This window comes from Telopea speciosissima, chromosome 5, assembly GCF_018873765.1.
Source record: "Telopea speciosissima isolate NSW1024214 ecotype Mountain lineage chromosome 5, Tspe_v1, whole genome shotgun sequence".
NCBI classification, from domain to species: Eukaryota; Viridiplantae; Streptophyta; class Magnoliopsida; order Proteales; family Proteaceae; genus Telopea; species Telopea speciosissima.
In genome coordinates, this window is record NC_057920.1 from 24,180,706 (window position 1) to 24,198,210 (window position 17,505).

General features: G+C 39.5%; 1 protein-coding gene and 1 pseudogene across 8 annotated transcripts in view; one reads left to right on the forward strand and one right to left on the reverse strand.

Moving 5' to 3' along the window:
* The window catches only part of LOC122662275 (phosphatidate phosphatase PAH2-like), a 28,273-nt gene extending 13,931 nt beyond the window's left edge, over positions 1–14,342 (reverse strand). For 2 of the 8 annotated variants that reach the window (XM_043857863.1, XM_043857859.1), the window contains exons 1-7: positions 11,703–14,342; positions 10,975–11,273; positions 10,786–10,859; positions 5,517–5,606; positions 5,147–5,233; positions 4,958–5,055; positions 1,800–1,843 (exon numbers count right to left, since the gene is read on the reverse strand). In XM_043857863.1, the coding sequence (XP_043713798.1) occupies positions 1,800–1,843; positions 4,958–5,055; positions 5,147–5,233; positions 5,517–5,606; positions 10,786–10,859; positions 10,975–11,273; positions 11,703–14,142 (3,132 nt within the window). In that variant the 5' untranslated portion in view covers positions 14,143–14,342. The remainder of the gene's footprint in view (positions 1–1,799; positions 1,844–4,957; positions 5,056–5,146; positions 5,234–5,516; positions 5,607–10,785; positions 10,860–10,974; positions 11,274–11,702) is intronic. The other 6 variants (XM_043857865.1, XM_043857864.1, XM_043857867.1 and 3 more) reach the window with 4 other exon arrangements.
* A 1,275-nt stretch (positions 14,343–15,617) lies between these two features.
* LOC122662890 lies at positions 15,618–16,986 on the forward strand (annotated as a pseudogene).
* Positions 16,987–17,505: the final 519 nt, after the last annotated feature.

Below are 17,505 nucleotides of genomic sequence, written 5' to 3' on the forward strand. Positions count from 1 at the left end.
GAAGTTGTTGTGAACTAAGGTAAAATGTCTACATCATCTTGAAAGGGTTGTGAACAAGAGTTGCATCGAGTTCTACATCTCAAGGAGAGCATCTTGTGCTGATTAACTGAGTTATAAAGTGTGTATAGTTTCAAGCTTGAAAGAAGTAGCCATATTGTTGTAAAGTGAGCTTGTGTAGCTCATCTTGTCCCTTTGTACTTGAGAAAGGAAATCCTTGGCCTGTGTGATCCAAGTGGAAATCCTTGGCCTGTGTGGCCTAGGTAAGGAAATCCTTAGCCTGTGTGGCTCGGGTCGTTAATCCGAGGGACTGTGATTGAGTGTAGAAGGGCTTGATTCCTACTAGAAAGGGATCCATAGTGGATTAAATCCTTGGTCCGTGATCAAGGTAGTGGATATAGGATCCTTTGGGTTCGAACCACTCTAAAATTGGTTTGTGTGCATTCTTGTCTCTCTCTCTATATATATATTTATATATGTGTGTATATATCTCCTTCAATCTCTTTCTTGCACACTTTATCTTACGCACTGGACAACATCTTCCATGGCACTTTATCTTTCATCATTCATTTTTCTTTTTATTTCCCATCTTCATTTGTTTGTCCTTTTTCTTTTTCATCTCTTCACCCCCCCCTCCCCATTTTTTTTTTTTCAAATATATATATAGTTAGAACTCTGTTTTCCCTACTTTGTTTTGCTTGGATCCATGTAGCCGACCCCATAAAGTTGGGATAAGGCTGAGTTTGTTGTTGTTGTGTGATGATTGGATTGTTTATGGGTGTTTGTCATATTTTGTTTAAAATGATCACAACCCAATTCAACCCCCCTTTTGGGTTGCATTCGGTCCTACATTTACAAGATCAAGTGCTGAAGCAAAATACTGAGCTATGGATTATACTGCATGTTGCCTGATTTGATTGAAGGCTTACAAAGGACTTAGATTTTTCAAATGACAAACCTATGGATATGTTATGTGCTAATCGGGTCTGTATCTACAATAAAAGCAATCAGTGTTTGTAAAAGAACAAAAATTCTTGAGATGGATCATCACTTTTGTTGAGATGTACTCCTATAGGGAGGGCCCCAAGAGCAAGAAACATATCGAGGAAGAATTTGCAGGAAAGGGAGATAGACAGGAAGATGGACAGAGATTTTGATTCGTAACAAGTACTGCAGTTAACGTAGAAGGCAAAAGCAGAGAGATGCCTTCAGAAATCAGGATCAGGGAGCTAATTAAGAAATCTTTTGCATATAATAACGCACAATACCCATTACACAGCCAGTATAGACAAGCTTGTCCATGGTCGGCCTCAGCGCTGCCATGTGGCAGGACGATGTGGTAATGCCAACCTTGGATAGACAGGGGAACGTCTGGATGGCCATGTGTCAAACTTCAGCTCAAATTCAACCACATACCCTCCCATGTATGTCCATAGATTCCCTCAGTAGTCCATGCACCCTCTCCATAGTCCTGAATGTTTCAATGCTTCAATTTGCAACTTGGTGAACTCCATCTGGACTGAAACTTGGCATGTGAGCAAGGGAACTTGGGGCTATCTGTCCACAAAATTTGGGACCCATACGATTATGCCATCTCTCTCTCTCTTTCTCTCACACACACAAACATACATCTACTTATCAATACATTAATAAGTACATTTACTAACCAATTAATTAAAAAAAAAAGTAGATTCCTAACAATTATAAGCACCCAAAGACTTGATTCCTCTACTACAGGTACTGCAAAATCTTAAATCAAATGACATAAACACACACACAGGTTATATATATAGAAAACTTACCTCCAAGCATGCAATCTTAAATTCATGAGGAGCTCTTCTAATTACTGTGGAAAATACAGACGAAGAGAATTTCTCTCAGGGCATGCTTTTGAAGTAATAAAAACACATTAACAGCAGTCAAAATATGTCCAGATTCATCTGAATTGACTTCATCAAATTTCATAAAAAAGATACTATGTGGACATAGGAGAAACCTAGCTACAACCTTAATTTAGCAAATTCTGACTTTAATCTGAAGGTTATTGGTTGACATTCTATACTGGAACCGTAAGTTTAATGGTGTGTGTGTGTGACAAGACCAGTGGCTCATGGTTAATCTTTGTATTTCTGCCACTTTTCTTTAGGTTTAACTTTTGATCCAGTGCAAGACCAGCTACATAAGAGAAGGAGCCAGCCCAACTAGCCCACAACTAGCTGTTTTAGCAGCCTTTAAACAGCCTCATGATTGGGTTCTTAAGTCTTTTATTTCAGCCTGGTTTGGCCACATATGTGTCATATTAAGTCACTTAAGCCCATATCAGGCCCATTTACTTAAGTCATCACTTAAGCCCATAAAGAGCCTGCTGCCAGCTTTGTATTTTGTAAAGCTTTGTTATGTTGTATTTTGTTTAGGATTCTGTGGGCCCAAGTGAATGACTAGTTAATTGCTTGGAGGACAAGTATTTAGAAGTTTATATTTATGCAATAAGCTACTTAGCCCATTAAGACTTAAGCTAAGTTGTATTTTCTCTTTTATTTTCTGTCCATGTTAAGAGTTTCTATTTCTTGTAATGCCTTTAGCTTTTATAAATAAAAGAGAAGAGGGAGAAGGTTCCCACGATTTTGATTGAAGCTTCTTCTTGCTCTATGAGAGTGGTGAACTTTAGTGCATCAGTCACAGCCCTTGTGGTGAAGCAAGTGGCAACCAAGGAGGTGAAGCTTGGAGGGAGGGTGGTGATGCCCAACCATAGGCCATAGGTGGTGATACCTATTGGTCATATCCTTTTCGTCTTTTCTCCATTCGTTATTGAGTTTTCTTCTCTGTCATACACTGTCCTAGCAAGCATTCCAGCCCTTATATTCCTACCATGGGCATCCCTAGGTGACTTCTAACCTTCTTCTTTGTTCTTACTTAATTTCTAACACTGTCATTGAGTTCTTTCCTATTTCATTAGTCTATTTCCAGCACTGTTTATGTCTGTTACCTACTGTTGGACAGCAACATAGCTTAAACTTCAGTTTGGGCTAATATTAAACTATATTACTCTCCTCCATCCCTACTCCATTAGACATAATATTGTGTCCATTACTCCATCGGATGGCTGGTTAGTGAGTTATATTAGTTTTCTCGACTTACTATGTTTCTGTTTTTGTAACTTTCTATTTTCTGTCTATGTTAGTTTCTCACCATCCAACCATTACCTTTCCTCGATTTTTTTACCACTTAGGCAACCCCATAGGCTCTCTAAGATATCTTAATTTCACCTTCATCAGGTTCATCGTTTTACAGTTCTATTTATTCAAAGTTTCTGCAGTGTATTGGATTACTGCAATTCTGTTATTATAGGTTTGCTAATGTTGATTTGTTTCAGCCTAGCTCTGACTTAGAAATCCATATTCGATGTTGTGATATTCATTAAAAAGAAACAATTCAATACATTTCTTATGTATCCATAGGTGCTATATTGGATTTGAATCAGATTTCGGATCAATCTATATTGATTGACTGGATCCATTATGTTGTTGCTGCCTAGGCTGTCAAAACATCGATTATACCCTTATAATTATGGTTACCGAATATCCCCGGAGAAGCACATTACAGTACATGTATGCTTCTAGCCAGAATCTTAATAACAATGGGAGCGTATGAGATGATTCGGATCAATATGAAATTATTACCCCATGACATCAGCATTTGGTATCAAATCTATGACCAGCAGTAATCAATCCACTACCCTCCCAGGCCTTTAACGATGATGGTAAGTTCAATCACCTCATAGAGATGACGACACAACTTACTAAACGTGTCACTATCATGGAGCAGCAGTGTATGGAGCCTAATATTGCTAGGTTTGATGGTGGTCAAGCCTTTATTCCTTGGGCCTTACACTGCCCCTGCATCAGTGTATCTGAAATTTCGTAGTTGTTCCTTTCCAAACAGATAAGCAGGGAATGTAAGACCAGCCCAGATACCCATAACCAATCCCATTTAGATTACCCAAATACTCTTAGACTCACAGCTCATTCAAAATCCCCCCAACCCAAACTGTTAAATGAGCAGTGTTGAGGTTTTACAACCTTGCGCTTTTACCCACCTAGTGAAGGTATTTTTTATCCTTACCCTAAGTGCAAAACCTTACTTGGCCATACAGGATAATACAAAAGGCCTGTCCCCAACCCCATAAAGGGTAAGGGTAAGGCCATTACCCAACTGAACCCTCCTGATGGCTAATCCTCAACCAAAAAAAAAAGATTGAAATAGTTAGAAATTTTAAATTCAAGGTATCTGGACAGGAACAGCCATCGAATTAGTAAAGAATGACCAGGCAGTTAACAGGGTCCAGTACCCTGTCTTTCGTATTTCTATGCTCTGAAAGACGGCCCCAAAAACAATATCAATGCATTCACATGTACCACATCGGCAGGCATGCTATTAAATGGTGGCATGCTTAAGCATTTGAGGTGCTTGGATATACAACTTAGTTTTGAAATTTTACACCATTGGAGATACAATTGCACATAGCTTACAAAACCTGGATGTAGCATGTTCATACTGCATGATCCTACAACAGGATTAATGACCTATGATGCTCCTATTCAGGTTTACTATGTCCAGGATGCAGTAGATTTCTCTTCACAAATGGTCAACCAAGGGGTTTCTTATAAAATTTTGATGATTCAGTAAGAACTCTTTTCAGATCAATTGGCATGATAAAGGGCATGTACAGTGCATGAGGCTCCTGCCACTGAGGGGCCTGGGGAGAGTCATAATGTACGCAGCCTTACCCTTGCTTTCACAGAGAGGCTGTTTCCAAATTCGAACCCATGACCAATTGGTCACAATGGAGCAACCTTACCATTGCACCAAGGCCCACCCTCATCAATTGGCATGATTAGTTACAAAATACTTTCAAAGCTTCAGTTAGAGGAGGGAGAAAAATGTCAGGTATAGTGCTTACCCTCTCGGAAGAGGGAAGGAAAGAGTCCATCAGGGGAAATTACAACTGGCCCATCAGGTAGAGCTTTCCCATCCTGCAAATGCAAGAAGACAGTGATGCTAGTAGAGAGAGAGAGATGGATCCTTGTATTGGAAAAAAAAATCAATGAATGTAATAGGAAGTCCCCAATTTCTTAAATTTATACCTCACCTGCTTAAGGTTGACCAGGAACTGCCTTGTGAGATACGCCTGAGAAATTGCACGAGCACTAAGGAAAAGCAACTGATAGCCATTTTCCTGCAATGCATAAGAACAACATCAGATTAACAAAACATACCCAGTATCTTGGTACTAACCAAATACATTGGCATACTAAGAGATTTTACATTATCTTTCAATATAGAGAAAAAGAATCTTAAAATGGTTAAAATAATCTTAGTGGACAATGTTACGGGCAAGGAGATGTTGCTGATCTTAAATTTTAAAGATTTTCTTTTGTTACTGAGAAAAGAAGGGGAGTTTTAAAGGTTCAGAATATTTGGGAAAATTAGGAAGCACATAATGATAAGATGGAAGAGACCTTAATCGCTGAGAATAGATGTGCAACACCTGTCTGTGACCAATCTTTCCCAACCAAAGGCATGAACTGTCCAAGAACATCTGATCTGCACTAAGGATACAATTCAAAAAGGAATGAGAGATATCAACAAGAACATTGCAGTTATGACTTGTGAGTAAAATAATTGAGGTCTTTAGAAACTTGCATTTTTCCAAAGAGAACCATTTTTTACTCTCAGGTGAAAGCACATAGAGAAAACGTGATTCAATCTCAAGGATAAAAAGTAATTTTATGCAAAACAGAACTTCACTGCAAGAGCTAACAACCATTGTGTCAACTATGCAACAAATGTACTTCAAATATTTATTCCCTTCGTAATGGGTTTAATAGCTGGTCCCAAATCTTCTATATACTGGTTTTCCACATATTCATTTTACTAAATAGGATGTTTATCCCCCTATAGTGTTAAGTCAATTAACCAAAAATGACATTGATTGTGGAATGTGTTGGTGTTATTAGCAGGGGAAGTATTGTTCACTTATCCCCAACACAGGCGATCCCCGAATTTTTTGGAGATGTTTATGTCAGGGGCAGTTTTGCACTTTTAGGGAATTAGGGTTTTCTATATGTAATGACTGATGAATTTAATAAATAGGAGGTGTGGTGGTCTAATTGACACACACTCTCTCTCTCTCGCACGCGCACATCCCTCTTTCTCTTGCAGGTTTGAGAGTCTCTCGTTCTTTCATCAGAATGATACCATTTAGGTCAGATTTGGTTCTCGAGTAATACATTTTATAAAAGAAATAATTTCTAATGGTATAATAAAATGTGTCCTCATTATTCACCCAAAAAAAAATGTTTCCTCATTTTCATTTGCCATCTCTAGCATATTGTTGGGTCAATATTTAGAAATGCCACCACTTGTGGAATGATACCATTTAGGAGGTCAAATTTAGTTCTTAATTTGATAGCAAAAAAACTTCATTAGTCTCAAAGTTTCCCTCAAGTAGCATAATTATAATAAAATACAACATACAATTAAAATCACTTTTTTACCGGAAAAAAAAAAAAACAAAATTCGCCATTCCATGTCATGTGCAAAGCACATGGTCTCCAATAAATTTAAAAATCCACATGCAAAAGACATGCTTCTAACTGTTCTTTTAAAACAATAAGAACCACTTCACATATCTCCATGGCAGGGAAAAGTGTTCCCACAGCAAAAGTCCAGAAAACAAAGTATGCAACTACAAGTCTACATCTATCAAAGAAGGGTTGGGGGGTGGGGAAGTGGGCAACTACATGGATTTCTAACAAATGGTCAATAAGGTCCAATGGGTCCAGAAAATCCCCCACATGAACCTTTTCCTGTACATCAAGCTTTAGTCCAATAAACCTACTTCAAATTGCAAAAGCAAGCAAGTTTTACTTGAATTATTTCAGTATTAAAAAATGGTAACATCTTTTTGTAAGCACCCAAAAAAAAAATTCCTATCACAATGTATCAAAGAATATGAGCTGTAAACTTTGTATACAGCGGAGTATGGCATGGCCACCAAATATACATACCCGTTTGGGCCCCCAAGCTCAACGTAGAAGACCTGTCACTGACTAAACTTCATTACACTGGCCCATGTGGGAACCAACTTGAACCATAATACAGTAACGCTTTTAATAACTTATCGATGATGTAGACAGGCTCCTGGGCCAGAAATATAGCTGCAGGAAACTAAGGGGCCAGGTCCATAACATTAATTAAGTGGACCAGGTTCGTGGGCCTTTGGGCAAGCCCATACAGCTGGGTGTTACAGGTTCACTCAAAACCAGATTGTGGGGATTCTATTAAGATCTTTATTGTTGCAATATTGCTATTAGATACTTTCCTGTTTTACGTAATAGCTAGAATCTTAGTCTTACTTGCTGTTCAAGACTTTCTATTACATTATATTTCCTTTTTTATTGATGGCTACAGCCACTTTATATGTAATGGATCTATTGGGTCCTCCCCATGATTTAATGAAGATGAAGTTCATAGCTTTTGCTAATGGCTGTGTGAAACAATGAGGTGAGAGTAAGAGACTCGAACCACTATCCTATCTCTCCTTCCTATTCCCCAACTCAATGCCCTACTTCTATTTACTGTTCTGAGAATTCTCTTCATAGCTGAGACTAAATCGAAGGTTCCTTAGCTTCTGTTGATCATTAAAATATCGTTTCTCCATGGATTCGGCTTGGGGCTTCAAGAAGACCACCTGCGGTTCTTACTGATCTGAGTTTTTTTTTTTTTTTTTTAACTTCAGCAATTTCGAGTATCAAGATCTACATGTCCAACCAACAACTACAACCAATACTTTGGGGAATCAATCAACATCTCATCCTTCCCCTTCGCTGGTAATTTGGTGCTAATCCAATGGTTAGGTTTGTCTATCTCAGTTAGTTACTAATTCTGATCTTTAGTTTCTAGTTGAGACATCTTGGTTTCTCGGCATCTAGCGATTGCAAGGTTCAAAATCTCGGGTTTCGACCAGCCAGAAACCGAGATATGGTCAAAACCTGGTACTTTTTCCCAGCCAACTCGAGACTGTAGTTTCGAGGCCCAAAAATGGTTTTTTAGGTCTGATTTTTTGTGTACAGTCTATTTTTGACATTCTAAACACAATGCATGAACTATTTTCACAAAACAAACAAAAAAAAAAACCACTCAAAACAGTACTTGTGGTTATTGAGCCAAGTTTACTAGTGTACACTGAAGGATACACGAAACATGGTATTATAAATACTTAGTTCACATAAAGTTAAAGTACAAGAATACTAAATAATACATGTTATCCAAATAAAACATTAAGGTGCTCAACACTCGCTCAATTCCATGCAAAGTTTCTTGGTGGGTCTAATCCACGGGCTGCGTACCACTGAATATTTCGGAGTCGTTCCTCTGAATGTACCACATATACATGCTTTGGGCCCAATTGTTCTGATAGTCCATAACTGCCCATCTATAAGCCCAATCATCAACTTGTATAAGATATCCCAACCTACGGAAGGGCTCACCGTGACTGTAAGAAGTTGGAGCCGACATGCATGGCTGGGATGGATACTCGAAGATACTGTCGACAAAGGATGACCCAACACCTGAACCATCCCCATATCCATATGTAGCAGTAGATATATCATGACCACTCCTATATCCAAATGAACCAGTGCTTTTGAAGGATGGTCCATCAGCATATCCACCATACAGTCCATACCCAACATATGATACTGATCCGACGCTCTCGAAGCCAATATCATGATGTACAAAAGATTTGATTTTTGGGTAGAGAACACTTATTACCTTTGAGAAGAGAGGTGCAAACACTGGATTAAGAGAAATGCGAAGAAATCCACACTTTTGAGCCAAAATGTCACTCCCTGTGTCGAAACCACCGAGACAGAATGAGTTTTGATCGAAACTTGTGAGAAATAGCAAGTTGCGATCAAAACTTGTTACTTCATATAAGCCGGTATGGGTTGGTTCAGCTGGTTTCGACCAGTTTCGACTGAAACCGAGATATCTCAGTCAAAACTGGTCGAAACCAAGAACTTTTAAACTCCCTACTTAACTCGGTTTCTTGCGAAATCGAGATCTCTTTCCATGGCGATTGGAGTTGGTTATAATTTTGAGGAGTTGATCCATTGTAACTACCCTCCCCTCGACTGTGATATCAAGTCCATCAGAACAGCCTAGTTGCTAATTCTGAGACCCATTGAGTTTTTCTGGTTTTTTAGCCTAGAACAGCCCAACCGATAGCCCTTAACTTGTGCTGTTTTGTCTCCTGTTGTGATTAGACCTCTTCTTAAGGTACTGTTGGGTATAACTGAGGGTTGTAAGGGTTGAAATACCCTACAGTTCACCTATTATTGTATGATTTTATTGTGTATTGTTGCTGGAATTGGGTGTTAAGTGTTCTGAATTATTCGTATAAGAAATCCTAGGGTTAAGATCACTTGTGACTTAGCTCTACATTAGTCAGATTGCAGAATCTTGGTTTTGTTGGAAAATTAATGAACTAAAGATTTTATACAATTCAACCCAACTAAGCCTTATCCAAAGTAGTAGAGATGGTTACCAATCCTACAATGCTGCAGTCTAATTAGGGATGCATCTTTCCAGGGGATGTCCTAGCGTCAAGCAGAAACAGAAAATCTTCACTTTTTCATATGGCTTGGCTAAAGGTTCTTGAAATAGCATTAGAATTCCCCGTTACCTTTCCTTTCTCCTTTGGTTGTTAAATGGCTTATTCCGCCCGCCTTATCTAGTGACGGGTGGTTTGTACTTGTTGAAGCGTATCAAAGAAAGGCATAACTGCACAGGGCAACCACATGTCTCTTATGTCATGATCCTCTGGTTTAGATTCACTGTCACCCTATGCAACTAAATAGAACATGCATATGTGAGCACTTTTCTGTAAATTTATTAAACTCAGACTAGAACAGCTGAAATTTTCAAAATAGTAGACACATGAATCAGGTTGACAAGTTGAGCCACATGACAAAATGAGAATCGAAAGAACCAGATCAGCTCAACCAGTCCGTTGGATTGTAGTGAAACAGCTTACCATTCAGATTAGGCTGCACCAGTTACTCCAAAAAGAGGGATGCTTGGAGGAAAAGGGGGGGGGGGGGATGTTTGAGTTGCTTTTCACCTTGATAACTCTTTTGTAGACGGGATCAGTAAATGAGTAAATATCACCATTAGCAAATCCAGAAGCTTCAACTTTTATCGCTTAACTAGATTCCCTAAATGTGCACACATGTTCATGTCTTTGTGTGTGTGTTTCCTTCAACCCCCCCCCCCAAAAAAAAAAAAAAAACCAAAAAGAAAAAGCAGAAAATTCCAAGGAAAGGTAACATAAGCAAAAGGCCTCTTGCAACAAAGATTTTACTGTGTGTCTGAGATAGTCATTTTATTCAGAATTGACAAAAGACCGTCATAAGAATGCCAATGTTCCTATTTCATTTTTTTTTAATGCCTGGGGCTAATCATGCCAGTGCTTAGTGGTGAAAGTTCACAAGACCAATGAACATTCAAAATAACCAAAGCAGTATCGTTTGGAGTGAGTAAACATCAAGAAAGAAAGGAATAACCAGCCAACTGATATAACCAGGTTTCATAGAGCTGCCATTACTAAAGCATAGTAACAAGCAAGAAAGTTGAACTACCAAATATGATCCTTCAATTTTGAACAAGCTACAAAAAGGTTTGTGCAATAAATCTGCTGAACGGATCAAGTTAGAAAGATCTTACTTCGTAATTGTGCCATCAACATCGGAGACAACTATACGAGTGTTCCATTTCCACAAATAAATTCTAGCATCCACCTGTTCAATAAAACTTTTCAGTTAAGCATAAATACAGAACATCGCATGGTAAATAAAAATTTAGCCAAAGATGCTAGTCATGCTACTACAAATGGACCAATCAATTGTAAAGAACCTGCTGCCTCCCCACCATTGTAGTTGAAAATGTGAAGGCTATCATGTTCTGTCCTTCCTTCAGATTCAAGGATGCCAGCTGTTCAGATGTCGGAATGATTATTCTAACCTTCTTTTTAGTGACCTTTGTTTTGGGTGCATTTTTATCCTTGATAAAATCACCAGCACAATCTGAAGCATTAGAATCTTTAGGGCCATCCAGAGTCAGCCGCACAGAGTTCATGGTTCTTGATTTTCCGAACTGGAAAGGCCAGAGTCTCCAGCTTCCACCAGATCGAGCAAGCGCTCTTTCTGGTTCCCCTACAAGTATTTTCTCAACTAGGTCAACAGCCATGCCTTTTGGATCAAAGACCTGTTCACATGCAAATGCAGCCACTCCTACAATAATGGGTGCAGGTGCATCCAATGTGAAGTAACAACCACAAATTTTGAAAATAAGCCTATCATTTTTTATAGGTGCAGAACCCAGAGAAATGAACTTCTCCAGATCCACTTTTTCAGCATCAAATGCTTGAGAAGCAGCATCAGTTCCCATTCCTACATAGAGCAAGTACTTGCATAGAGATATTTCTGCATTAAAAATGGGATATAAACGAGTTCCCACAGTATAAAAAGTTCTAAAATCTCTCTACATGTAAAAAGTGTGGAAAAGGCAAACAGTTAAAGTTCTCTTAAAATTTCTCTAAACAGAAGAAGTGTGGAAAAGGCAAACAGCTAAAGTTCTCTTACCAACGTTACTGCTGGTTGATGCACGTTCGAGTTCCGCAGTGGCCTGAGTATCCAATATTCTGGGATGCTTGTGTGCTAAGCTATGTTCAGAGTCTGCATCTGCCTTTAAAGAGGACGAGACATCTTGCACAAGAAGCCCTAACCTCAAATTCCCAGAATTTAAATCTAGAGAATGGCTTAGAGGGTGATGAGCATCAGATTTTTCTAGACTATCAATGTGGGACCGTATAATGGGTAAAGATTCCAGCAACCGCAAACCATTTTCTCCAGAAACCTTATGAGGTTTTGGAATTCTAATTGGACTTGATTGAGTCCCTGATTCCTCAATCAAACCTTCAAAATTACTAGCAGGGTATATGTCAGCAAGCTTGCCTCGAGACGAAGATGAATCATGATTTATATCGACTGTTTCATGCACATCTTCAATGCCATCCAACGTAAGAGATGGATGATATTCAATCTTTATGGATTCCTGAGAAACTGATTCCTTAAGTTGGACACCGATGGGATCAAGGCCATCAATGTCACCAAATAGAAGCTGATCTTCTTCCAAACTTTCTGGTGGTGGAATGCTTTCCTTCACAGGGACAGAGTTTAAAAGTGGTTTTTGAGTATCACAAACAAAATCTAATGATGGAGAGTGCTCTTTTGTCTTATCATCTAAACCAATATTTTCCTTACACTGGACTAGAATTGAACTGCTCACATCAGAAGAGGTGCCCATACTTTGCGACACTGCTTCTTCAAGCAAATCAAGGATTTCATTGACACCAACCTCTTCATTAAGTGAAACTAGCAACTTTGAATTTTCAGTTATACGAGAACAAGAAAGATCTGCTACTTGGGATTCATTCTCCAAAACCTTGACTTGTTCTGTCTCCAAATTATCATTCTGAGAAAGGCCCTCAGTTACAGTATCTTGGTGATTAACTTCTAATGTCTCAGTTTCAACAGAATTAGACGTAGCCACATGCAAATTGCGTGATACAAGGGACTCTGCAATTGAGTCATCTGAGGTTAACTCATTTTCATGAACAGTTCGAGTGTTAAGAAACTTAGAGGAATCTCCATCTCCTACAATTCCTGTATCAGTAATATTTTCTTTGATTGTGAGTACTCTAGAATCTTGATGTGGGGTTACCTCAGGTATAAGCTCAGTAGGCTGATATAAAACTTGAGAATGAGGCTCTACTTCCTCACATCCGCCAGAATAAAATTCCAGAGTTTCAGTCGATTGTTGAAAGGAGCAATTCATCCCAACAGTTGAGACGTCTGCCGTTTCAATGTATGTGTAGGAATTAGAGTTTTGATTTCCAGTTTCCTCCAGAAGAATACCAGTGCTTAAAATAGTAGATAGTCCATCAGAAGACTGCTCTATACCAGAGTGTGTACTCTGCCCCAGTTCAATCTCGACCAAATCTGGATTAGTCTTGGAGACTGAACCTTCAGCCCTTTCCTCAGAAACAGCATTCCCCGCCCAAGATTTGTTGATAATTGTTGATACCTCAGAGATTACCTCACACCGGCTGTCCATATCAAACATCTCTAATGTGGAAATCTCCATGCCCTGTTCCTGGGTTGTCAAAAGTATCTCCGTTGGACTAATCACATCATCAGGATTCTCTCGATTATTAAAACCAGACCCATTATTGTTGCAGAGATCAGTTTCACCATTTGCAGTAGAAAAATCAGAATTATTGCTAATGCTATCACGAAGCGACGGGCTGCCCGGGCTTTGTTCGTTATTAGCCTGCAAATCCTTATCAGCCTCATCAACTGGCACAGAGAACTTAGAAGCATTGCCCATCCTAGGCACAATAGTTGGAAGATTGGTAGACCATTTCAGCTCCAAAAGGTCAGCTGCAATCTCTGCAAGTTCCAGTGAAGCCGACCGTTCGGCACGAACGATGCTGCCTTCGCTCCTATTACCGTCTTCCTTTATAGAATTCTGTCCGAAAACCAGCCCCAAAATGCCAGACCGACGAGATCTCATCTTTGTCACAACCTTTGCCTTCCCTTCATCAGTTGGAGCGGCCGTGCTTGGCTGATTAGCATCAAAATCATCAATTTTAGACTTTTTAATCCTTCCATTCTCAGACTGGGACTGCTCCTCCATCTCATCACAGGAAGATGGAGGAGACAAAACAGAGTCCCCTTCTTCACCGTCCAACTCCTCGAGGAAGTAAGCTTCTCCTTTATGATTCAAGTACATATGAAACTCGGCTTCGACTCCATTAACAATAATACTAACCACCTGCTCCTTCGTCTTCAATACCCCTTGAAACTTTCCAAATTTGACATACCAAGGCGATGATTTGAAGCTTCCATCAGGTTGTTGGACAACAATTATATCAACAGCTCCTCCGAAAGGGTGAAAAGGGCCAGCAACCGTATAAACACCGCGGCTGATGTAACTACTCAGCCTCTCCACCGCGTACATCCTTCCACTACTCGATTTTCTCAACGACGCAGATCTCAATACCTTAACATCTCTCTGCTCAAGAAACTGTGAAGCTATTCGATTCGAAGATCGAAACAATGAGTTACGGATCAAATACCAACAACCAGTCCACCAAATTCATCTGTTCGTCGTTGCCAATAACAAATTACAGAAAGGACCTCACAATATCATCGAACAGCAACCATCTCACGAATTTAATTGAAGTCTGGCATTAGAAATGCTAAAAATCCACACGAACACTCAACCACCGAAGCCACGATAAGCGACGAAGAACAAACACTTCGAAGGCATATTCGCATAAATTTATTCAGTTATGCCGAACTTCTGAACCATCGTCATTATTAAAAAGGGAAATTTCGAAAATGAGATCAACTTTAAATTAAACAACTGACACTTATCGCCGTTGGGATGACTTGATGAACAGAATATCCAAATTCGGTCTTTGCATCTCTCTCTAGTCTTTAGTGTTATAGAGAGAAGGTGTCAATCTGGTTGCTTTTTTCTTGAATGGGTCGACGTCCAGGGGAGAGATCTCAAACTTTCAGCTTGCATGAGGTGTGAGTTTTTTTTTTTTTTTTTTGTTCTTTCTAGAAACAACGTTTCTTGGGCTCATGCGGTGGGCTGTCAATTTGGATCCTCTACTGCCGAGCTGCCTGGTAGGACTATACTGCCCAGACACGGTGCTACGTGTAATGTCCGCCTTACCCCTGCCCAAATGCTTTGCCCGAGTGGGGGTAAGGTGGTCATTGTGCATAACACCATGTTTGAGCAGCATGGTCCTGCCCGACGACCCTGCACTCGGACACAATGGTCGGTAAAATGGCCACAGTATCCCTTGGAAAGGCAAAATTCTCAGGGTGCGGGGGTCATTTCGCTGGTCATCATGGTTCTAAGTATCAGTATCGTATCGATTGTATCGAGCAATCCATATCAGTTTTGCACCTTATCTAATATGATACCGTGTCGATACCGTATCGATGACACGGTACGAACAAGGGGTAAATTGGTCAAAAATCTATTTTTAAAGGATGGTCAAGGGCAAATTGTCTGATTAGTTCGATCCTTGTCGGTACCATATTGGTTTTCGAGTTGATCGATACCCGTTCCAATACTGTGCACTAAAACCATGGCCGTCGTTGTGTCAGGTATACGGACAGCATATCACACATGCCAATGTAGCATTTTCTCTCTCTTTTTTTCTTTTTTTTTTAATTTCTTAGAGGAAAGATCTGCTCTTTCCTTTCTTTAGACGAACATTATAGATAAACTAAAGACGACAGTTTTACAAACTACAGACCCCAAGGATTGGAATCTTATGCCCGAGATGTTGTTTTGATCAGATACTCCAACGGTAGACAGGCATATGCATCATATGTGGCCATAGACCACACTGTTTTATATTCTCACTTATCATCCTTCTGGAAGAAAAATATTATCTCGTTTCTGTTTCCCCGATGGGGATTGGGGAAACGACCGTTTCTTTATTGCTTTCCCTGTGCAGTGCACTCTTCTGTTTGATTAAGCACATGGGTGATCACCTCAGTGGTTGGCGTAGAGTAATGTTTGCACGCGTCTGCATGCATTGAAATGAGAAGGAGAAGCTGATGCGTTCAGCAGCACCGGAACAAACGTGTGAGCAACCACAATAATTCAGGGCGTCTTTGGTATGCTTTGTATTTTTTATTTTTGGTCAAAAATATATTTTTAGTTGCGTTTGGGTATCATTTATGGAGTCTGTTTCTATTTAAAAAGGATTGAAAAAATAAAAAAACCAAAAACAGGTTAAGAGTCATTTATGATTTTTCGTCTAAAACTGTTTTTCGCTATTTATGCGCTCACTTTAAAGTTCAAATATGCACATGTTTGCAACGACTCTTTTTTGAGGTTAAAATGTAAAATGCTACGAAATATATTAATACTTCCCAAAACCCTCCTTTCTCACTCTCTCTCATGTCTCATCTCTCATCTCTCACCCCTCTTCTCTTCTTGTTTCAACCCTAAACTCAACTCTTTGCGGCCTCCGATCTCCCTCCATTACAGCACCATTTGGCCCTCCATTATACCATCCTTGGAAACATCATCGTTGTCATCTTTGGCACCGGCGTCGTAGGCCTCCCTTACGCTTTCAGGGTCGTAGGTTGGCTTGCCGAAGCTCTCAGAGTAACCATCGCCAGTATTTCCATTTACTACTGTATGCTTCTCTTCATTCAGTGCAGAGGCAAATTAGCTTCTTCTTCATCATCTGAAGATGAATCGGATAAAGTACACACATATGGCGATCTAGGTTTCAGAGCCTTCGAAAAAAAAGGACGGTATCTCACTGAGTCCCTCATAGTTCTCTTGCAATCCGGAGGTTTTGTAGCTTATCTGATCTTCATCGACCATAACTTGTCGTCATCTATATTCAAAACCCATCACCTCAGCTTCTCTTCCTTTATATTCCCTCTTCTCCCAATCAAAATCGCTCTTTCTTGGATTCGTTCCCTATCTGCTCTCGCCCCGTTTAGTATCATTGTCGATATCTGTAACACTCTGGCCATGGCGATCGTGGTCAAGCAAGACCTCCAATTGTTCGATGGTTTTTCTAAGAGAAAAATGATAACAAGCCTAGCTACGCTGCCATTCGTCGGAGGCATTGCAGTGTTCTGTTATGAAGGTTTTGGTTTGACCTTGGCATTAGAGTCGTCGATGAGTGAGCGAAGGAAATTTCCATGGGTTCTCGCAATGGTTTTCTCAGGGATAACAGTTGTGTATGTGTTGTTTGGGTTCTTCGAATACTTGGCTTACGGTGACTAGACAAGTGACATTATAAAAATCATTTAGCACATAGGTATACCAAACCTATTTCTTAGTACACAATCTATTATGTCTATTGTTTACCAAACGATTTTTATGTTTTGACCAAAAATGGTTTTCACAAATGATTTTTGTTAAATAGGCAAAAATAAAAAATACAAATGATACCAAAGAGAGCCTCAGTCTTATCCCAATTAAATGGGACTCGGCTTAGGTTCACATACGAGAATATTATCATGCGTGAACCAAAGTTAGCCTCATTAAATGGGGTCACCTACATGGAACCTTGCACTCCAATTAGTTCTATTCAAAGTCATACTTTATACAAGGCCTGAGATGCATGACTTTCTTCACTGCTTCTTCTAGGATGATTTTAAGTCAATCCCTAGCTCTTTTAGTTCCTTCAATCAAAATCAAATCATTCCTCCGTACTGAAACATCCAAAAGCCTTTGTTGAACATGGTCATGACACCTTAAATGACTTTCTTGTTGCTTATCATGTATCGGAGCCACTCTCAAATCAGCTCTAATATAGTCATTCTTTAT